This window comes from Acanthochromis polyacanthus, chromosome 23 (genome assembly GCF_021347895.1).
Source record: "Acanthochromis polyacanthus isolate Apoly-LR-REF ecotype Palm Island chromosome 23, KAUST_Apoly_ChrSc, whole genome shotgun sequence".
Lineage (NCBI taxonomy): Eukaryota > Metazoa > Chordata > Actinopteri > Pomacentridae > Acanthochromis > Acanthochromis polyacanthus.
Window position 1 is genome coordinate 2360925 of NC_067135.1, and position 25006 is coordinate 2385930.

The 25006-nt window shown below is 40.9% G+C and overlaps 1 protein-coding gene across 1 annotated transcript; it reads left to right on the forward strand.

Annotated features, from left to right (window-relative positions):
• Window positions 1–1571: 1571 nt before the first annotated feature.
• Window positions 1572–24142, forward strand: otud4 (OTU deubiquitinase 4). The gene is given in 22 exon segments (XM_051943998.1): window positions 1572–2048; window positions 2402–2485; window positions 4513–4563; window positions 4653–4699; window positions 4874–4946; window positions 5710–5791; window positions 7554–7716; window positions 9120–9174; window positions 9263–9365; window positions 12333–12397; window positions 12473–12573; window positions 13296–13393; window positions 13476–13632; window positions 15125–15257; window positions 15674–15736; window positions 15845–16211; window positions 17161–17858; window positions 17861–18023; window positions 18916–18956; window positions 19437–20103; window positions 20177–20252; window positions 22552–24142. Coding segments are annotated over 22 exon segments (3552 nt in total). The 5' UTR covers window positions 1572–1907; the 3' UTR covers window positions 22676–24142.
• The last annotated feature ends 864 nt before the right edge of the window (window positions 24143–25006 follow it).

A 25006-nucleotide genomic window follows, 5' to 3' on the forward strand; every position in this document is an offset into this window, starting at 1 on the left:
GATGGAGGAGAGTTAAAGGTGCAGTCGGCTGCCAAGGACGCCGCTCATGTTCACAAAGACAGAAAATAATAAAACCAACAACATCAGCAGACCTGCAGCACTGCAGCAGCATTTCATACTGGAAGGAAAAACATCAGCATTTTGAAACAATTAAAAAAGTTCCTGATTTTCTAAATTACAGATCATAGCTACAAAAGCAAACAACAGTATTTATTCACATGTTACCTACAAAAAACTGCAGATAAAAGTGTACATTTTTGGAGATTTTGACACTAAAATTACACTATAAATATCCTATCATTATTTACCGACATTTGACATTATTTCAAAATATTTGTTTTCTAATTGTCTATATTGAGATTGGTTTCTTTATAAATTTAACAACATAATTACATTTTAGGATTGATTTTATTACAATAATTTTAACATAAGTCGTATTGTCATTTTAACAGATTAAAAATGTAGTATTGTGTATAAATTAAATTCAGAATATTAATAAAAAAGACAGCTTTGACTAAAACTTAAATCTTACAAAATAATTTACATAAACTATATATTTTTGTAGATCTTGCAACAAACATAATAGTGGTATTGAATATCTAACTCCTTAATCCAATGAATGAATGAATGAATGAATGACAGGCCTGTGAGCAGAACAACAGCTGATGAGTCCAGATGAGTGTCAACCAACACCCAGCTCTCTGCACGAATCAATACAGGAGGAGACAAAGAATAATAAAATAATAATAATAATAATAAAATAAAATAAGAATAATAAAATAATTTCACAGTTTATAAGAAAATATCCTCGACGTTGTATGAGGATTAGATTTACTGACAATGGAAGACACTGAAATTTATTTTATCACGTTTATTGTATTTGACAATTTAAAAAACAACGATAACTAATGACTCTGGATTAATTAAAATTCAAAGTTCTAATCCAGAAACATCATAAATTCAACAAACCATCGTCACTGCATTGTCATTTAAAGCTGAAAGGAAATGAAAAACATTTTCTTAGCTGTAATTAGTTTTCACAATAAAAGTATTGGAAAAAGTAAAGAAAAAAGAAATATAACTGAAGTCAGTTTGTGGAGTCATTGTTTGGTCTGCAAAGACAGAATTATATCAGCATTATATTTTCATTATCTGAAATAATTGGAAAACTGTGCAGTTATCAGGTTCAACTCAGATTTCTGGATTTACCCTCCGATGTTCAACAACACTTCTGATCAAATGATGTCTTATTTGTTTTTTTTAACATAACCACAAGTGGCAGACTTTATTTTATAACTTTAGTTTTATTCATTAAATCAATCAGATTAATATCCATCATTATTATTTCTGTAGGGTCTTGCTCTGAATATTTATAATAATCAGTTCAATTAGATTGCATTTAATTGTGTATCTACTCAGGTAAATCCTCTCCAGATATCACAGTTTAGAGTCTGAACCTAAATATCTTATTTCTCTGCAGGAAACACTTTATTTCCGGTACTGTTGTTTTAATTGCTCTGACGCTGACTTTGACTGGTCTTTTAATTTGTAGAAAACCCGGAAGCGTTCGGCTGCATCGCGGCAAACTTGACACCGTAGAAGAAGAAGGGGGCGTGTAGCAGTTAGCCTGCGTGCTAACTGCGAGCTAAAGTTGATAGTACTACTTTCACTTTCTGAGAAGCAGCGATATCCTCGCTGGGATGAGCAGGGCTTCCTGGAAAACGAAACTGGACCCCGCCGTGGCCGCCTTGGACACAGTTTAGCTAGTACATGCCGGTGTTTAGCCGTCCTCGGTGGCGGTTCAGACAGGTTGTAGCCGGTGGCGTCAAAAGTTTTACCCGCTAACCGTCCGAACGCACAGGTAGCGTCAGTTTACAGCTAGCGTTAGCGGGCTAGCCGCCGCTAGCATGGAGGTCGGTGGGATCGCGCCGAGTAATGAGGAGCGGGGAGTGGAGAAAGCCATGGACGAGTACTTGAAATCAATCGGTTTGCATCGGAAAAAGATCGCCAAAGACGGATCGTGCTTGTTTCGGGCTGTCGCTGAGCAGGTAAGGCGCTTGAAGTGAAGCAAAGCCCGGGCTAAGTTTGTTCTTAGCTAGCTTGTTGAGCTCAGGTGAGCCGTTGGGATCGGTCTGGCTCTTGTGTTTAGAGGTAGAGAGATACTTTACTAATCCCGTGGGAAATTCAAGAGGTTAGCCGGAGGCAATTTAGCTTTTCCAACTCCTGATTTATCCCGATGATGAAGCTGGTTCCGAACGTTTTAAAACTTTTACACCTTGAAACACTTCGAAACGTAACTTTTCTAAACGGACCTCTGACTTCAGGACTTCTGACTTTATGTAACTGTGGTGTTGTATGTCGTGTGCTTTGAGCTGTAACTGAATCTGTGTAACCTGTCCAGGTGCTGCACTGCCAAAGTCTTCATACTGAAGTTCGGGCCAAATGTGTGGAGTTCCTGAAGCAGAACAGAGAGAGTTACGAGGCGGTGAGTAGTCAATCAGCTGATCCCACAACAAACAGACAAGCTCCATTAGAGGAGGTTTTGGTTCAAATGCAGGTGTTGTTCTGCAGAATCCAGACAGTTTAAACCCCGTTTCATACACGTGAGCTGTGCACACAGCATATTAGCCTATGAATAACCACAACTCCTAATGTTTCCTTTGTTTCAGTGCAAAAATGTATGTTCTGAAACGGAACCATATAGGATTTTACTGTATGATCCAAACAGCAAAAAACGAAACAAACAAGACACAAAACGGACCACAAAATGACAAAAACAAGACAAACAAGCGAGACAAGAAGGAAACACAAAACGATCAACAAAACAATAAAAACATAAGACAAAAGTCAGACAAAAAAGACAAAAATGAGACAAAATACAACCAATACAGAGAAACAGAAAATGACAAAAATAAGGCAAGCAAGACAAAAAGGAAATACAAAATGACTAAAGGAAAAACAAAGCAACCAAATCATGAGACAAAAGACAAATGTCAGACAAAAAACTACAAAAACAAGACAAAATATTACTAAAATGAGACACGAAATGACAAAAATAAGACAAACAACACAAGCAATTAAAAAGGAAACACAAAATGACAAAAACACGAGACAAGCGACAAGTCAGACAAAAAAAAGACAACACAAGCAAGACAAAAATTAAACATGTCAAAAACATGAGTAAAACATCAAAAGTCAGGCAAAAAACAAGACAACAAAACTAAAACAAGACAAAATATTACAAAATGAGACACAAAATGACAAAAGAACAATCTAGTATTTTACTTTCTGATCTAAACAACTTGTCATGGTCTAGAAATGATTTTAAATTTATAGTTTTACTAATTTACAATCTGCAGTTAATGTCTTCTCTGGAACTTTTCCACTTTGAGGGCCGGATTGGACCCTCTGGAGGACCACTTTTGGCCCATGGGCCTCATGTTGGACCCTCTGGTTTAGAATGATGATCAATGACTGTTTATAAAGTAGTCAGGGCCGTTTTTGACAGGATGAATCTGCAGGTTTTGGTTTCGTGTGAACTCTGAGTGACAGAAGTGAAAGTAAAACTTGTTTATCTGTCAGTGATGTCACTGATCCGCTGCAGGACTTCACTACGTTTCCCAGGATGCACTTCACCGTCTTACAGAGCTGTGACTCACTTTCTCTCATAGATCTATTTAACTTGTTGCTGTTTAAGTCATTTGAAGTAGTTGATCTCATCAGACTCCACTAAATCTGTTTCTATCTTTTCTTATTCTTCATTTCTGTTTTCAATAATCATGTGTTTAATTAAAGCAGGTGATCGCTTGTTTATTTATTATCGTTGGTAACTAACTGGTTCATTCCTGATGGTTTTAACTACTTTTCTACAGACACACAGTTCACCCTGAACTGTTTTTCACAAAATCAAGACACAAAATGAGACACGCAACGACAAAAATGAGACACGCAACGACAAAAATGAGACACGCAACGACAAAAATGAGACACGCAACGACAAAAATGAGACACAAAATGACAAAAATAAGACGCAACGACAAAAATAAGACACAAAATGACAATGACAAAATGAGACACGACAAAAATAAGACACAAAATGACAAAATGAGACACGACAGAAATGAGACACAAAATGACAAAATGAGACACAAAATGACAAAAATAAGACGACAAAAATAAGACAAAACGACAAAAACAAAACACAAAATAACAAAAACAGGACAAAATCTGGTTGAAAAAAATGGAATGACAAATAGAGCGGAATTCTGATGTTCATATCTAGATTATAATAGAGTAAAATAACAAATGAAAGACATGGTATATGAAAATGTTTAAATAGTATCTATAATATGTAAACAAACGATGTGGTGAAAAGAAAGGTGACTGACAGTAAAAAGAAGCTGAATAAATAATAATTTCCTCCGTCGGTTGGAGGTTAAACCCTGGATGTTGGTGTGATTGAAGCAGAAACAGACATCAGGACGTTTAAAATTCTGTTTCTCTGTTTTACAGTTTATTGAAGGTGACTTTGAGGAATACCTGTTCAAGCTTCAGGACCCGCAGGTAAACTTCACACTGTCACTGTCTGAACCTCTGCCTGTTTTTAATGTTTACGATGCACGAATAATAAAAGTGCATTGTGTGTTTTCCAGCAATGGGTGGGAGAAGTAGAGATCAACGCGCTGGCTGTCATGTACAAGTGAGTAAATAAACATTAAATCCTGGATGATGGTTATATTCTGACTTAAAGGTTGAAGTTGAAGGAACTAAGACTCTGTCTGTTAGCCGTAAATTTAAACTATTTATGACATTAACGACTCACTCAGACCTTCATCAGTTCATCTTCCTCTCTGCCGCTCTTCATCCGTTCAAGGAGGGACTTCCTGATCTTCCAGGAACCCGGAAAGCCGGCTGTCAACATCACAGACAACAACTTCAAGGACAAGGTGAGATTCAGCCGCTAGACTCCATCCTAAAATGTTCACAGATACAGTAAAATGTTGTTTAGTGTCAGACGGAACATAGAACAGAACTGAAGTGGTGTCCAACAAAGAAATCTGATTATTGTTAGAAATTGAACCTACTAATTTAAACTCTTTCTGGTTTTCTGCTCTCGTCTCGTCTTTTCTGACTTCACGGTTGCATCATGGAGCTCAAAATTACACTTTTTTAAAACTAAGTCGGGTTCAGGAAATTGATTTATTTTGGATTAATTTTTAAATGAGACATGTAGAATAATGTGATTTTTATGAAATATCAAGATTCAAAGCTCAGATTTGGTTAATTTTCCCAACAGAACTGCAGATTTGTAGCTGAAGGAGCATCAGAAACTTGAAAATTGGACAATTCTGTTAGAATTTTTTCTAGTTTTTTAAAGATGACATCATTTTTAAACTTGCTACTGGTGTTTTTGGGGGTTTAGACGGTTGTTTATTAGCAATAAGATGATATTACAGAGCAACAATATTCCTTAAATTAGTACAAATTTATCCAACTAATTGAAAATGTGATCTACAAAATAAAAAAAACCCAAAAGAAATCTAAAACATTTATGTACTTGTATTTTGCTTAAAAATACTGACTCCCCTCATGTTTTTATCTTTGTGAAGCTTTTTTGTTGTCACTGTTTATAGTTCTGGATGTGTTTGTGTCTCTGGATGTGAAACTGAACAGAGTTGTGTGATAACGTGTGTGTTTCCTGTTTATCAGGTGCGGTTGTGTTTCCTGAACGGGAATCACTACGACAGCGTTTATCCCATCAGCCACATCAAGAACACCGCCGTCTGTCAATGTGAGTTCATCTCTACGGTTATAAAACAGATGTTTGTCTGCTGAAATCTGTTAAAGACACGAAACGGAGACACGAAACAACAAAACGGAGACACGAAACGACGAAACGGAGACACGAAACGACGAAACGGAGACACGAAACGACGAAACAGTGACACGAAACGACGAAACGGAGACACGAAACGGAGACACGAAACGACGAAACGGAGACACGAAACGACGAAACGGTGACACGAAACGACGAAACGGTGACACGAAACGACGAAACGGAGACACGAAACGACGAAACGGAGACACGAAACGACGAAACGGAGACACGAAACGGTGACACGAAACGACGAAACGGTGACACGAAACGACGAAACGGAGACACGAAGCGACGAAACGGTGACACGAAACGACGAAACGGAGACACGAAACGGAGACACGAAACGACGAAACGGAGACACGAAACGACGAAACGGAGACACGAAGCGACAAAAAAGAGATGCGAAACAGTGACACGAAGCGACAAAACTGTGACACGAAACGACAAAACTGTGACACGAAACGACAAAACTGTGACACGAAACGACAAAACGGTGACACGAAACGACAAAACGGTGACACGAAACGACAAAACGGAGACACGAAGCGACAAAACGGTGACACGAAACGACAAAACGGTGACACGAAACGACAAAACTGTGACACGAAACGACAAAACGGTGACACGAAACGACAAAACGGAGACACGAAGCGACAAAACGGTGACACGAAACGACAAAACGGAGACACGAAGCGACAAAACGGAGACACGAAGCGACAAAACGGTGACACGAAACGACAAAACGGAGACACGAAGCGACAAAACGGTGACACGAAACGACAAAACGGTGACACGAAACGACAAAACTGTGACACGAAACGACAAAACGGTGACACGAAACGACAAAACGGAGACACGAAGCGACAAAACGGTGACACGAAACGACAAAACGGAGACACGAAGCGACAAAACGGAGACACGAAGCGGCAAAAAAGAGATGCGAAACGGAGACACGAAACGACAAAACGGTGACACAAAACGACAAAACGGTGACACGAAACGACAAAACGGTGACACGAAACGACAAAAACAAGACACAAAATGACAGAAAACAACAAAATCGAGACATGAAACGACAAAATCGAGATACATGACACAAATGAGACACAAAATGACAACGATTTCCAAATAAGCTCATTTTATTATTTTTTTGTCTAATTCGAAGGTGGTTGTAATGAAACTGGGATGGTTATTAAGTTGACATTTTAGTCATATCTAATAATTTTTATTAATTAGTGATTGTTTCGATAATAAATAATGATGGAATTTATAAAGACATGGTCATAATGAACATAAAAACATTAGTTCGTTACTTTTAATAAAAATCTATGCAGATATGTCCCATGGAGTTCAAACGTCACTCAGTTATAGATTGACCCACAAACAAATTCCACACAAACAGAGGGATTTATCCAGCAATGAGCTGGTGCTTAGTCCTTTTGTGGTTCATATTTAAGAGAAGAAACATGCTGGTGGTGTTGTATTCTACAGTTTGACCTCCCGGGGGCGCTGTTTCCTCACTGTTACCATTAACAGAACACTTTATGAAGCCTGTTTTTTTTTTTGGGTTAGATTTGATGACATCACGTGTACAGGTGAGGATGTACCTGGATGATGAAGTGATTTAAACACGGCATTTTATTTGTTAAAATGTCGTTTAATCTCTGTCCTGCAGCCATCCTGTACGAGCTGCTGTATGACGGAGTGTTTAAGGTGGACCGGAGCTTCCTGGGTCTCTGCCAGCGGACCAGCCGACCCACCGACCTGCTGAGCGACGACAACATGTTGGCCTGTGCCAGCAGCGACGAGTCCGACCTGGATGCCGGAGACGCCCTCTGGTAGGAGACACGTCCACCAATCACAGCCTGTCTTAGGGGGTCCAGGTAGATCAGCTGGATGAGCAGGTGACCCGTAAACAGATCTATGAAGCAGCAGCATGGGTTTGATTCCCTTTACTGCAGGTCTTCTTTCTACTTTCCTGACTAATAAAAGCAATAAGAGGTCGAAAAATAACTTTACAAACAAAAAAACTGTCTTATTTGTCCTGACAGAATATTTTTATTGGACTTTCACACTTAACCCTCCTTTTGTCCTCATTTACGGGCACCAAAAAATAGTGTTTCCAAAAATTCAGCAAAAAAATTCCTCAAATTTCTGAAAATTTGCTAAACCTTCATTAAGAAAATCCCAATGATTACTTTAGGGCTGGACCCGAATATCACGAATATCTGAATATTCGTTCGCTCCGGCGGTATCCGGATATTAATTTTGGTATCCGAATATTCGCCCTCCCCCCAGACGAAAATATTTGGAGCTCGTCTCTTCCCTTCGCCTTCGCCCACTTCGGCTCATCTCGCCTCCTCCATTCCTGTTTCTTACCACCACCCGAATCGCCGGGTGGCTGCCGACTCTGACGTCACGCTTCACTTTGTTGCATAAACACAAGACAAGATGCTGAAGACCTCCACTGTTTGGGAATTCTTCAGTTCAACTGAAGACAAACGAAGGCAAAATTTGGACCCGGGAGACCAGACGAACGGATCTGAATATTCAGGCCGTCTCCGCCACAAGCCGCTGCCAGACGTTACGGGGCGGAACGAATATTCGGATATTCGTCTTTAATAGGGCCCAAATATTCGTAGGCCAGAAACCACTATTCGGGCCAGCTCTACATTCCTTAAAAGTTTTATTTTTAAAAAAATCCTTGAAATTTGGCCAAAAAATTCTTGTAAATATTTTCAAAAATGAGTAAAAATCTTCCAAAAAATCCTACAAATATCTAAAATGATTACATATATATCAGTAAAACATCTCTTTCCTTTAAGAACATTCACAAAAAATCACATTTTTCTGTGAATGTTCTTAAAGAAACATTTTTAACTTTTCTTTTTTTCCACCAAAAAATGTTCAAAGATTCCCCAAAAATGTTGAAAATGTGGACATCAGAAGTTTCACTGTGAAAATATGTATTTTTCCACATTTCCAAACTTTAAAACGGGTCATTTGACCCACAGGACGACACGAGGGTTGAACACATCAGCTCTCATTAAAAACCACAGAAGTCTTTGTAGTGATTCATCTCAAACACACCGACTGAATGAGTTTTTTTCTCATCTCGTTTCCTACTTATGCGCTGATATTTACACGTTTATCGTCTCTGGTTCTTACTTACGCTGACTGAGCTGCCAGCATGATTCTCTGTCTTTAAATCGCGTCCCGATGTGTGTCTTCTGTGATTCAGGGTGGAAAATGGAACGAGCTCGGCCTCTACGAGACACGGCAGCCACACCTACAGGGTAACACAGAGACACTCCTAACTGAAGCTTTAAACTCACCTGTTGTTTACCTGGAGAGTGACATCACTGAATTATCCGTCCATTTCAGGGTCGTGGTCGAGGTCGGCAGCTGCCCGAGAGAGTCCGAAGATCTCTGAACCCGACTCTGCTGAGGAACATCGAGTACGACGTCTGGCAGAAGAGCAAGAGAGGTGAATTTAAACACACTGAAGTGACAAAACCGAGACACGAAAAGACAAAAGGGAGACATGAAAAGATAAAACCAAGACACGAAACAACAAAAATGAGACAAAAACAACAAAACCGAGACACGAAAAGACAAAAGGGAGACATGAAAAGATAAAACCAAGACACGAAACAACAAAAATGAGACAAAAACAACAAAACCGAGACACGAAAAGACAAAAGGGAGACATGAAAAGATAAAACCGAGACACGAAACAACAAAAATGAGACAAAAACAACAAAACCGAGACACGAAACGACAAAACCGAGACACGAAACAACAAAAATAAGACAAAACGACAAAACCGAGACACGAAAAGACAAAAGGGAGACATGAAAAGATAAAACTGAGACACGAAACAACAAAAATGAGACAAAACGACAAAACCGAGACACAAAAAGATAAAACCGAGACACGAAACAACAAAAATGAGACAAAACGACAAAACCGAGACACAAAACGACAAAACCGAGACACGAAACAACAAAAATAAGACAAAACGACAAAATCGAGACACGAAAAGAGAAAATCAAGACACGAAACAACAAAACCGAGACACGAAACAACAAAAATAAGACAAAACGACAAAACCGAGACACGAAACAAAAAAAATAAGACAGATAAAGATAAAACCGAGACACGAAAAGATGAAATGGAGACACGAAACGACAAAACCGAGACACGGAACAACAAAAATGAGACAGAAAACGATAAAACCGAGACACGAAAAGATAAAACCCGAGACACGGAACGACAAAAATGAGACAAAAACAACAAAACCGAGACACGAAAAGACAAAAGGGAGACATGAAAAGATAAAACCAAGACACGAAACAACAAAAATGAGACAAAACGACAAAACCGAGACACAAAAAGATAAAACCGAGACACGAAACAACAAAAATGAGACAAAACGACAAAACCGAGACACGAAAAGACAAAAGGGAGACATGAAAAGATAAAACTGAGACACGAAACAACAAAAATGAGACAAAACGACAAAACCGAGACACGAAAAGACAAAAGGGAGACATGAAAAGATAAAACCAAGACACGAAACAACAAAAATGAGACAAAACGACAAAACCGAGACACAAAAAGATAAAACCGAGACACAAAAAGATAAAACCGAGACACAAAACAACAAAAATGAGACAAAACGACAAAACCGAGACACGAAAAGACAAAAGGGAGACATGAAAAGATAAAACTGAGACACGAAACAACAAAAATGAGACAAAACGACAAAACCGAGACACAAAAAGATAAAACCGAGACACGAAACAACAAAAATGAGACAAAACGACAAAACCGAGACACAAAAAGATAAAACCGAGACACGAAACAACAAAAATGAGACAAAACGACAAAACCGAGACACAAAAAGATAAAACCAAGACACAAAACAACAAAAATGAGACAAAACGACAAAACCGAGACACGAAACGACAAAACCGAGACACGAAACAACAAAAATAAGACAAAACGACAAAATCGAGACACGAAAAGAGAAAATCAAGACACGAAACGACAAAACCGAGACACGAAACAACAAAAATAAGACAAAACGACAAAACCGAGACACGAAAAGACAAAAGGGAGACATGAAAAGATAAAACTGAGACACGAAACAACAAAAATGAGACAAAACGACAAAACCGAGACACAAAAAGATAAAACCGAGACACGAAACAACAAAAATGAGACAAAACGACAAAACCGAGACACAAAAAGATAAAACCGAGACACGAAACAACAAAAATGAGACAAAACGACAAAACCGAGACACAAAAAGACAAAACCAAGACACAAAACAACAAAAATGAGACAAAACGACAAAACCGAGACACAAAAAGATAAAACCGAGACACGAAACAACAAAAATGAGACAAAACGACAAAACCGAGACACAAAAAGATAAAACCGAGACACGAAACAACAAAAATGAGACAAAACGACAAAACCGAGACACAAAAAGATAAAACCGAGACACGAAACAACAAAAATGAGACAAAACGACAAAACCGAGACACAAAAAGACAAAACCGAGACACGAAACAACAAAAATAAGACAAAACGACAAAATCGAGACACGAAAAGAGAAAATCAAGACACGAAACGACAAAACCGAGACACGAAACAACAAAAATAAGACAAAACGACAAAATCGAGACACGAAACAACAAAACCGAGACACGAAACAACAAAAATAAGACAAAATGACAAAATCGAGACACGAAACAACAAAACCGAGACACGAAACAACAAAAATAAGACAAAACGACAAAACCGAGACACGAAACAAAAAAAATAAGACAGATAAAGATAAAACCGAGACACGAAAAGATGAAATGGAGACACGAAACGACAAAACCGAGACACGGAACAACAAAAATGAGACAGAAAACGATAAAACCGAGACACGAAAAGATAAAACCCGAGACACGGAACGACAAAACCGAGACACCACACAACAAAAACAAGACATAAACCAAGACGCAAAACGGCAAAAACGAGACACGAAAGACAAAACCGAGAAACAAAGTGACAAAACCAAGACATAAAACGACAAAACTGAGACATTAGTCTCATGTTTTTGTCTTTGTCTTTCCTTTTGTCTCGCTTGTGTTGTCTTATTTTTGTCCTTTTGCATCTCATTTTTGTAATATTTTGTCTTGTTTTTGTATTTTTTGTCATTTGTGTTTCGCTTTATGGGTTGTTTTTTCTCGTTTTTGTCATTTATGTTTTTTTTTTTGTTTGGCTTTTGTTCGTTTTGGTCTTACATCGTTCAGTTCCAGATAGTTGTGACTAAATGTTTTGTTCCTTTATAGATCCACTGTGATCTGTAATGTTTTAATCCGTAACCGTCTATTTCCCACCAGTCTGCGTCATCAGTAGGTATTTATCTGTAAACTCTCCGTTTCTCTTCCAGCCCAGCAGAAGATGGATTACTGCATCGCTGCTGGGATGCATTTCTCAGTCGGAGATCGCTGCCAGGTGAGTGTCGAGCCGCTTCACCTTCAGCCTCTTCAGGTGCAGTCTGAGCTTCAGGTGTTTGTGTCTCACCCGTAGGTGCGTCTGGACGGCAGTGGGCGGAGCTATGGCGCCACCATCAAGGAGGTTCCTCCCAATAACGGACCGGTGACGGTTTACATCGAAGAACTGGGCCGGAAGTCAGTCACACTCACAGCACCGAATGTTTACACTGTTTATAGGAGGGATCGAGTGTTTTTACAGCAAATCAAACCCTAGTATTATATTAAAATGTCAAAAATGACCAAGAAGTCAAAATTTTTTTATATAAAATTACAAAAATGTCCAACAATGGGAAAAAAAATAATTTGAAAATAGTATTGAATGTTACTTAATTTACAAAAAAAACATGAAAATTGCTTAAAAAGTAAAAAAAAAAATCTGAAATGAGAAAAAAAGTTGAGTATTACTTTTTAAGAAAATTTAAAAATTGCAAAAATGACCAAAAAGTCCAAAAATTGTCCAAGATCAGAAAATAATGTATATTACTTAAATTTCTTTCCAAAAAATTGCTAAATTTTTCTAAAATGGCCAAAAAAAGTCCAAAAAATTGTACAAAATCAGAAAATAAAGAATTTTACTTAAAAAATCAAAAATTATCCAAAATGACAAAAAATGTCCAAAAATTGTCCAAATCAGAAAAAATGTTGAAAATTGCATCAAAATTCTCAAAAATATTGTAAAAATTGTCGAAACTGAAAAAACTAATCTCCAGAATTACTCACGTCCAAAATGAATAAAATAAATTATCCAAAATAATAAAACCAGTTGAAAGTGCTTCAAACTTTAACATGTACAAAAACCAACGAGCTTTGCATCACACTGAATCAGAATCTGAAATAGCGGTTTGTTGTGTGTGCAGACACACGGTCTCTCTGTGGAGCCTCCGACCCCCCGGTGATGGAGGCAGCTGGAGCACCGTCTCCAACCGGGACAAGAAGCTGAGCAACGGGCATGGAGGTGGAATCATCATCATCAGCTGTGAGGAGTTTGTTCAGGCTGGACGATGTGCCGAGCGTTAAACGTGTTTTTTCTGTCTCAGAGTGGGAGGAGAAAAGAAGAGGAAGAGGGAAGGCCCCCCCAGGAGCTTCCTCTGTTTCCACGGCGACAGCACAGGGCGCTACTGGGCGTGTGCAGAAGCAGCACTCATGGCCGCCGCCGACCTCCGTAGACGAGCAGGGGGCGACTAAACCGACCAGGTCAGGGTCAGAATGATCAGAATAATTCAAGATGTAACACCGAATAATAACATCTGTATCGTCTGTAGGTTTGCTTTCTTTATAGGATCTGAAATATTTGTCTGTCTGTGTGCAGCATTACTCAAAGACAGACTAACGGATTTGGATGAAATTTTCAGGGAAGCTCAGAAATGACACAAGGACCAAGTGATCAGATTCTGGCAGTGATGTGGTTTATAGTCTGGATTTATTAACCCTTTAAGCTTCAGTGTACCGCCGGCGGTACACCTACTAATTTGCATAGGAATTTCAAGAATGTCCGATGGGTGCAAACACGATTATACAAACACTATACACCGATGGAAAGCTTAGATTCTCATGAATCCGCCAGTATAAACCACTTTCAGATGCGATTACCACAGCGGGTGAGAAAAACACATTTGTCCGACAAAAACAAATATTCATCCATCCGTTCTCTGTACACGGCTTCAACGCACACAGCGCGACTCACATTTCCGGGTTTATTATTACACACACAAAAAAAGATTCCATAAAAAACGGCCATAATCCAACCTTTTACATCCAGATGACACAAGCCAGTAAACTATTTTGTCAAAACATGTCCTGAAGTCGGTATAAATCCCCGAATCGGTCGTTTTCAAGGAAATGCACCTCCCGATGCGCGTCCAATATTCCCCGCATTTTTCGTAATTTTTTTTATTTAAAAATAGAATATTAGCGATTTTTTTGTACTGAAAACGGCTGGAAATGACTGAAGCTTAAAGGGTTAAAGATTTCTGTGCCATTGTGAGACAGCAGCGCGGCGTCACTGTAACCATGTACTTGACTGAAGTCATTTTAGACAATTTTGAGTCATTTTTAAATAATTTAAGACACATTCTTTAAATTTTGGACAAAATAAAATAATTTTAGGTCAATTCTGAATAATTTCTGAATCAATTTTGGACGTCTTTGAATCATTTTGAAAAATTTTCCAAGTTGTTTTATGATTTTTATGTTTTTTTAGGACATTTTTCAAGTTGCTTTGGACTTTATTTGAGCCATATTGACCATTTTTGTGTGATTTTGGACAATCTTCAGTCATGTTGGGCAAGTTTCAAACCATCTGGGACACGTTTTAGTCATTTAGGACATGTTTTACATTATTTTGGAAGTTTTTGCAAGTTCTGGACAAATTTCTAATCATTTTGGACAAATGTGGAGATTTGTTGAAGATTTCTGTATCATTGTGAGATAGCAGCACGGCGTCACTGTAACCGTGTACTTGACTGACGTCATTTTGGACTATTTTGAGTCATTTAAGACACATCTCTTTACATTTTGGACAAGTTTTTGGTCAATTCTGACTAATTTTTGAATCAGTTTTGGACATCTTTGAATCATTTTGGAAAATGTTCAGGTCGTTTTACAGTTTGCATGTCTTTTAGGACATTTAGGACAGAAACACGCCTGTACATGATGGAGCTCGTATCTAATTTAACTTTATTTATAGGAAGTCTGTGAGCTCAGCGGAGTCGGCGTTCGGTCTGACGGAGGAGCAGCGATTGGCCAAAGAGGAGGAGAAGAGGAACGTGTCTCTGGTGGAGATCCAGCTGAGAGACGAACTCAGCTTCCCTGCCCTCGGGGTGAGTTCAGGGACAACAACGGGGTTTTATTTCATGTTGGGGGGCACACATATCGCTGTACACACTGCGGCTGCAACAGGTAAACACAGGTAAATCTGGTCAGTTAATAATACTGTAGGATCCACTAGTTAGTCTGAGTGTTTCAGTTGTGTTTAAATATTTGTTGAATCGATGCACAAGACACAAAACGAGACATAAAATGACAGAAACGAGACAGAAAATACGAAAACGATTGATAGATAAGTAGAAAAATCCTTTATTGATTCCACAGTGGGGAATTTTCAGTGCCAGTGAAGGATGCATCTATCTAATCTATTCAACAAAGATTTAAACATGAACCTGTCTAACTTCAGTGGATCGTCAACATGCAGAGGGATTCTTTAGTGAATTCCATAAATGTTGTGTTCTTCTGTCAGACACAGAGTGAAGGAGGGAAGAGGAAAGGAGGAGAGAAGAGACGATCTCAGAGGAACAAGACGGTGAGTTCAGAGTAAATATAGATATTATGTTTATGTTCATTAAAAACGCTTAAAAATCAGGTTTACCTCCACTCTGAGTATCACAATCTAAGACTAAAACTGTTTTAGAAGAGTCCGGTTGAAGACGTCAGAGCTCCATCTCCTAAATCCTCGACTCCACCTCCTCCAACCTCACCTCCACCTGAGACAAAGCCCACTAACTCTGCCTCTCCTGGTGACTGCGCCCCCACCTGGCTGAGCTCCATTAAGGCGTCCTCGTCCTCTCAGTCCTACGCCTCGGCTGCTGGTCCTGCTGCTAAACCTGCTGTGACTCCTCCCCCCTTCATCACCCCTGTCCTCCCCCCTGCCTCCTCCTCCTCGCCTCCTCTCACCTTCATCGCTCCCATCGCTCCCCCTCCCTCCTCCGCTCAGGGCCTCCCCCAGTCCTCCCCCAGCCCTCCATCAGTCCAGGAGGCTCCAGCAGCTCAAAGCACAAGTAAGAAATCTGATATTTTCTGTCTTCATTTATTTCAAGTCTGAAAAACTTTTCAAGAAGAAAACAGTTTGTAATGATCCAAACTGACATCTGTTGTTGCATTTTACCTTTAGACGAGATAAAAGAAGTAGGGCTGCAACTAATGATGCGTCGACTAAAGCGGAAGTGAGCGCGCAATGCAACAGAAATCAGCGTCCGACTGGAGCGCGGAACACGGACGGACATCGGCGCTGCATCGTGCATATATTATGTATGCACGATGCAGCACGGATGTCCGCATTTAGATACAGCTGTATAGTAAACTCTGACATCCGTGTTTACGATAGATCGCGGATGTCTGCATCATGCATACATAATATATGCACGATGCAGCGCTGATGTCCGTCCGTGTTCCGCGCTCCGGTTGGATGGTGATTTCTGTTGCATTGCTCGCTCACTTCCGCTTTTGATGACGTATCGTGCTCAGACGATTAGTCGATGCGTCATTAGTTACAGCCCTAAAAAGAAGCATTTTTCTGTATTTTTCTGTCCATCATATTTTGTAATACGTTTAAGGACCGTTGATAAGTTGGTGTGATAGCATGCTAACATTTGCTAGATAATTCTGAACCCAACTTAGAGTGGAAGTTGACGGAAATGTCGTTAGGGTAGCCTGTTAGCATGCTAACAGTTTGCTGATTTACATTAAATGCCAAGTTAAGGCTAGTGGGAATATAAGTAGTTTAGCTTCTTAGCATGCTAACATTTTTATTTCACTCTACACACAGAGTAATGTTGAAGCTGATGGGACTGTCGTTTACCACGTTAACATGCTAACATTTGCTACGTAGTACTAAACAGTACACAGCTGATGTTGATGGGAAGTCATGAGTAATTACCTGAATGCTTCTCCAGTTTTATGTCTCTGAGCACCGATTAAAGTCCTCGTCTTTCTGTCGTCTGTTTTTAGATCCTTTGCCAAAACCTGGAGTCACCGTGACGTCGTCTCAGACGGTCCAAAGACAGAATCAGGACACTCAGAACCACATCGCTGAGAACCAGACCTCAAGATCACAAAACCAAGTCCTGGTGACCCAGACCTCTGTCCCCCAGACCCAGGACCAGAACCAGTCCTCTGTCCACCAGGACCAGAACCAGACCTCTGTCCACCAGGACCAGAACCAGTCCTCTGTCCACCAGGACCAGAACCAGACCTCTGTCCACCAGGACCAGAACCAGACCTCTGTCCCCCAAACACAGATCCAGTTCTCTGTCCCTCAGAACCAGACCTCTGTCCCCCAGACCCAGGACCAGAACCAGTCCTCTGTCCACCAGGACCAGAACCAGACCTCTGTCCACCAGGACCAGAACCAGACCTCTGTCCCCCAAACACAGATCCAGTTCTCTGTCCCTCAGAACCAGACCTCTGTCCCCCAGACCCAGGACCAGAACCAGTCCTCTGTCCACCAGGACCAGAACCAGACCTCTGTCCCCCAAACACAGATCCACTTCTCTGTCCCCCAGACCCAGGACCAGACCCAGTCCTCTGCCTCCCAGCCTCTCCACCATGTCCAGCCTCCTCACCCCTCCCAGGTCCCTCACCCGTCCCTCTGCCTCACCTCCTCCTCCCCCCTCAGAGTCAGACTGAAGCCCCGCCCCCTCCTCCCCCCCAGCAGCCCCCTCCCTTCCCGTCCCTCCCCGGTTCCGTCCCCCTGCAGCTGTCCCAGGTCTACCAGGACCCCCTGTACCCGGGGTTCCCTCAGGGAGAGAAGGGGGACGTGGTCCCGACTCCAGGCTTCTCGTCCAGCAGGATGGGGGACGACCTGCCCCGAGGTGAGTCCAGGAGACGACGACAATTTAACTGATAAAGAATGTTGTTCTCTTTGTCTTAAATCAAATGGAATTTATTAAAGGTGCAGTTTTTGGGTGAAGAAACCAGAAAAAGTCCAAAATATTCGGTTTATTGTCACATCAGACAAACAGAAACAAAACAAGAAACAGGAAACCTTCAACAGTTTGACCGAGGGCTGGGCGATATAGCCAAAAAATTAAATTTAAATTTTTTTTTTTTTTTTGGCTTGAAATCCGATAAACGATTTTTTTTTTTTGAAAACACTGCAGCTACACTTTGCTGTTTTTTGGAGTTTCGCTCTTGGAGCTGACCTCGACGTCTGACACATTGCTCCCACTCTGCCGGGTGCTTCTGCTTGAGGTGCTGAAAGAGATTTGTTGTGCTACTTCCCTTCGTTTTCACCGTCTTTTTACAAACTCTGCACAACACCTCGGTCTGTTCCGTGTCCGACCTCGCATATCCAAACAAAGTCCATACTACTGAAGTCACAGTACCCTTTTTTTGCACAATATCGTCCTCACTTTCTTTTCCTTTATCCACCTCCATCTCTCATGCGTATCCCTGTCGTATCTGTTTGTGTTCTTCGTCTATCTATTGCTCAATTGTAAGAGAATGTTGACTGTAGACTGTGCTACAGCGCCACTCCTCCTGGTATGGCGACTGTGTGTATTACATGCTTCTGGTAAAAATAGTGGAGGGACATTAACATTAAACTCAATGCTGAGATTTAATTTTTTACACATCGATTGAAAAAATAAAATTGAATTAATTCGATATATCGCTCAGCTCTAGTTTGACCGGAGTCATGAATAAAGTTGAAGATGAACCGACTTCAGTTCTATTTTATCCTGAATTTTCTTCTTTCTTCTGCAGACATCAACATCTTGAGGTTTTTCTTCAACCTGGGTATCAAGGTAAGACAGAAAAGAACACGTTTGTAATGTTTTTAAACTTCAGATATGTTTGTTAAATGTTACATTTTTATGTCATAAGAGCAGCTGGTTCTGTATCTGGAATATCTTGAGTGTATTTAATGAAGCCGGGCCAAGTTTAAGCTTCATATAATGAATAATTTTAGACTTTATGAAACTAAACAGCTGTTGGTGTCTAAGACGTCATCGTGTTTATTTAGTTACTTTTATTCAGAACCAGCGTCCAGTTGGAATTTCTGCTTTTTTTCTCAAGACTTCTGATCACATTTCTGAATTAAAAGAAAACAGTAGTTTATGTGTCTGTAGGTGAAAAAAAAAACGAATCCGTAAAAAGATCTAAAAAGGAACAAAGTTAATCTGAGAGAACAAGGAGAGAAACCACAAATTAAATGACTGAATTAGTTCTAATTATCTCAGTGCTTCATTAATCTTTTATCTGCCCCAAAACCCCCCCCCCCCCAGGCCTACTCCATGCACTGGATCCCCCCCTACATGTACCTCTGGCCCCTCCAGCAGGCCCACGCCATGCAGCCCAAACTTACCTCCCGCTCTCCGTCCCCCCACTATCCGCCCCCCACCGGGCACCAGGAAGCCTACCTGCCCCCCCAGTACCCACAGAACACGTCCTCACCCCCCCAGTACCCCGCTGCCTCCACGTCCTCACCCCCCCAGTACCCCCCAACCTCAGCGCCCCCCCAGTACAACCACCAGCCCCACCTCACTGAGCCAGTGGGGTACCCCATCGCCCAGCCGCCGCCCCACAGGATGCCCTGCCCCTCACTGTCATGGCAACAGATGCCCCCATCCAGAACCCCCACGTACACAGGCGGGTATTCCTCCCCGACACCATCATACCCGATTCCCCCGCCAACATCTCAGGGCTACCCCCAGGGTCACAGCCCAGGACACCCCATGTACCCCCCGGCTGTGCCCCCGTACCCCCCGTCATCTCTGGGGTATCAGCCTCCGTCTGCCCCCGAGGAGCTCCAGATGGGTCAGGGATCTGTGGAGCGGATCGAGCCCGCCAACGGGGACACGATGCCGGGCCACGATCGCGTCAGAGTCCCTGGTCCTCTGGAGGGTCCTGCTAACGTGGCTAACGCTAACAGACCGGCGGTTCCTGGTTTCAGTACGTCCACTTTTATTCTCTCCATCCTCCAGCAGGTGGAGCTGTTTCTAACCATGTTTATTTACCCCACCAGCCCTGAAGAAGGAAGCAGGAGACAGTGGGACCAGAACCGTGCTGCTGGTGGACCCCCCCTCAACAACCAGCCCATAGTAAGACCCAGACACACAGGAATACAGCGGCCAGTGAACGCACCACCATGTTCAGGAGCTGCTATTTGCTGATGTTCTGTTCATGCCTCACATGCATTACAATTTACAGATGTTCCCTAAATGCCTCACATGCATTACGGTTTACAGATGTTCCCTAAATGCATCACATGCATTAAAATTTAGACAGATGTTCCCTAAATGCCTGACATGCATTACGGTTTACAGATGTTCCCTAAATGCCTCGCATGCATTACAATTTACAGATGTTCCCTAAATGCCTCACATGCATTACAATTTACAGATGTTCCCTAAATGCCTCACATGCATTACGGTTTACAGATGTTCCCTAAATGCCTCACATGCATTACAATTTACAGATGTTCCCTAAATGCCTCACATGCATTACGGTTTACAGATGTTCCCTAAATGCCTCACATGCATTACAATTTACAGATGTTCCCTAAACGCCTCACATGCATTACAATTTACAGATGTTCCCTAAATGCCTCACATGCATCACAATTTACAGATGTTCCTTAAATGCCTCACATGCATTACGGTTTACAGATGTTCCCTAAATGCCTCACATGCATTACAATTTATAGATGTTCCCTAAACGCCTCACATGCATTACAATTTACAGATGTTCCCTAAATGCCTCACACGCATCACAATTTACAGATGTTCCCTAAATGCCTCACATGCATTACAATTTACAGATGTTCCCTAAATGCCTCACATGCATTACGGTTTACAGATGTTCCCTAAATGCCTCGCATGCATTACAATTTACAGATGTTCCCTAAATGCCTCACATGCATTACAATTTACAGATGTTCCCTAAATGCCTCACATGCATTACGGTTTACAGATGTTCCCTAAATGCCTCGCATGCATTACAATTTACAGATGTTCCCTAAACGCCTCACATGCATTACAATTTACAGATGTTCCCTAAATGCCTCACACGCATCACAATTTACAGATGTTCCCTAAATGCCTCACATGCATTACAATTTACAGATGTTCCCTAAATGCCTCACATGCATTACGGTTTACAGATGTTCCCTAAATGCCTCGCATGCATTACAATTTACAGATGTTCCCTAAATGCCTCACATGCATTACAATTTACAGATGTTCCCTAAATGCCTCACATGCATTACGGTTTACAGATGTTCCCTAAATGCCTCGCATGCATTACAATTTACAGATGTTCCCTAAATGCCTCACATGCATTACAATTTACAGATGTTCCCTAAATGCCTCACATGCATTACGGTTTACAGATGTTCCCTAAATGCCTCACATGCATTACAATTTACAGATGTTCCCTAAATGCCTCACATGCATTACGGTTTACAGATGTTCCCTAAATGCCTCACATGCATTACAATTTACAGATGTTCCCTAAATGCCTCACATGCATTACGGTTTACAGATGTTCCCTAAATGCCTCACATGCATTACAATTTACAGATGTTACCTAAACGCCTCACATGCATTACAATTTACAGATGTTCCCTAAATGCCTCACATGCATCACAATTTACAGATGTTCCCTAAACGCCTCACATGCATTACGGTTTACAGATGTTCCCTAAATGCCTCACATGCATTACAATTTATAGATGTTCCCTAAACGCCTCACATGCATTACAATTTACAGATGTTCCCTAAATGCCTCACACGCATCACAATTTACAGATGTTCCCTAAATGCCTCACATGCATTACAATTTACAGATGTTCCCTAAATGCCTCACATGCATTACAATTTACAGATGTTCCCTAAATGCCTCACATGCATTACGGTTTACAGATGTTCCCCAAATGCCTCACATGCATCACAATTTACAGATGTCACCCAAATGCCTCACATGCATTACAATTTACAGATGTTCCCTAAATGCCTCACATGCATTACGGTTTACAGATGTTCCCCAAATGCCTCACATGCATCACAATTTACAGATGTCACCTAAATGCCTCACATGCATTACAATTTACAGATGTCACCTAAATGCCTCACATGCATTACAATTTACAGATGTCACCTAAATGCCTCACATGCATTACAATTTACAGGTGTCCCCTGAACACATCACACGTATCAGTCGATGCTACAGTTCCACAGTGTTCCTTAAATGCCTCTGATTCATTTTAGTTGCTAGACTTTCATGTTCCCTAAACGCATCACTTGTATCAGTTTTACAGTGTTCCTTAAATGCCTCTTGAGCAGACTGTGTACTGACGTTATGATTTACTAATGTTCCCTAAACGCCTCCTGTCTCTTTCAGCTCGCTCTGGTTTCAAACCATGACGTTAAGGACGCCCCCGTTGCCATGGCAGCCAGGAAGCCCAGGAGCACCCCCGCCTCCCAGTCTCCGTACCGGGTTCCCCGTCAGCCGTACGTCTCCCTGAGGGCCCCGGAGCCCACGCAGGTGAGCTTCGTGGGGCCGGAGCTTCTGTCGGTGGCCTGCAGCACGGAGGACGACTGGCAGAAGGACCGACCAACAAGCATCAGAGGAAGGAGGGGCTACAGAGGAGGAGGCCGAAGCCGAGGGAGCTACAGGAGGAGGCCCGGGGTGGAGCTGGGTGCAGGGCCTAACTACGGACAGTACAGCTCCTCCCACAGGGGGCGGGGCCAGGAGAGAAGCTACTAACTCTCAGCCAATGAGAGTAGAGGACATAGGTGATTTTTTTTTTCTGTGTCACCAGAGAGCTGATTGGATTGTTTTTGCTGAGTCAGCAGCGTCTCCGAGGAGAAAAACGGACGCTTCTTTGTCCTCGAACGCATCGTGTCCTCGCCTGCGTCACGTTCAGGAACACCGTCGCTGTATTTTAAAGCCTCAGAATCTTAAACACAAACACTATGTTGGAATTTGTAATGTTTGGTGCGCTAATTAGCATAGCATGCTAGCATCTCTAATTTAAAACACATTTAAAGCTCGTTTTCAGGATTATAAACAATAAATTTTGCCTCCATGTCGACATTTGAGATAAAAAATGTACAAATTTCTTCGCAGGTTCCGTTGCTTTAGTGCCTATCTGATGATTTTATAGCTAGCACCTCGTTAGCTTAGCAAAATTCATCTGACTAAACGAAGCCAAATGTATTTCTGACCATCTACGTTTTTACTTCAGTCAGTTAGCTTAGCATAAACGATGAACGCTTAAAGCCATAAATTTATTTATATGCTTAAACCTTAGCATTCAACAAACAAACAGCTAGTTAGCTTAGCATAAAGATGGAAAACAGCCCAGGCTTCAGTTTAAATAGCCAGTTAGCCTAGCATTCAGCGTTATTTTAAGCAGCTGAGCTCTGATGTATTAATGTGACGTTTGGACGTGTTTGTAGGTGGATTTTGTTACCTTTTAGCGTCTGTGTGCTAAGCTAAGCTAACTGTTTCCTGCATCTTCTTTCTATATTTAGGACATGAGAACGCTGTTGGTCTTCTCACCTCACTGTCTTTGAAGCTGTGCAAAAATTCCTGTTAAAATGAAGTCAAATGTCTGACTTTCTCGAATGCAACACAACTGAGAGCTTGGCGTGTCGTCATGGCAACACAAACTCCAGCGTCTGTTAGCACTGCGGGCTAAAACCAGGAGGATAATCGGATGAGAACGGCTTTTAGAGACGTGTTGCTGCTACATACCTCAGCGGTGAACTCTGGTTTCATGTGTTTCTTTAGGTTTAGTTTTTTGTGCTGCTGCTGATTTCATTTCGTCGTTTTTTTTCTTCTTTTCTTTGGATCGACTCTACGTTCAGATCAGTGCCTTGCTCCTTTTACTGTGTGTCTTCTGAGAAACTGCTGTACGCCACAAACAAACAAACATGTCGTCTGTTGGGTTTTCTATGTGGACAAATAAATAAAACTTTGGTTCAGATCTGAGTTTCCCTCGACTGAGATTCTGTTTGCATTTAGCCGTTAGCATGTTCAGCTAGCATGCTAATATGGAAAATGGTCTTAAGACAACTTAAAATTTAGCACAATCTCAATATTACGAAATATTTGCTATTTTCAACAGATTTTGAGCCATTTTGGAGCGTTTTTACTCACTTTGAAGTCGTTTGAGTTATTCTGGACATGAGACGTTTTGAACATTTTAATGCATTTGGGACAAATTTTGTGTAATTTTGGGCAATTTCAACTAATTCTGTACCACTTTTGAGTTATTTTACACAATTGTACATCATTATGGACCACTTTGAGAAATATTTGATGTTTTACCTCGTGCTAGACCAATTTTGAGTTTTTTTTTTGACTCATTTTGAGTCATTTTTGAGATATATTACAACATTTGGAATAGATTTCATGTCATTTTGGACAAATTCTGAAAAACCTGAGTGATTTTACACAATTTCTGACTCATTCAGATCACGTTCAGACAATTCAAAGTATTTTATGACAAATATCCACAAACATGGACAAATTTAAGTCAGTTTGGACAAATTTTGAGATATTTTAAATGAATTTCAAGTAATTTTATTCAGATGTGTAGTAATTTTTTGACAATTTCAACTGTTTTTGGATGAATCTTCTGTCAATTTGAACAGTTTGAGTCATTTGAACAAATTTTATGATGTTTTGACATTTTGAGCGATTTGAAACAAATCTTGAGTCATTTTGGATGAATTTTAAACTAATTCCAGACCACGTTCAGATAGTTTAAAGTCATTTTGGACTAATTTTGAATCTAACTTTGAGAAGTTTTTAATTTGGGACAGATACTGGGCACATTTCCAATAAT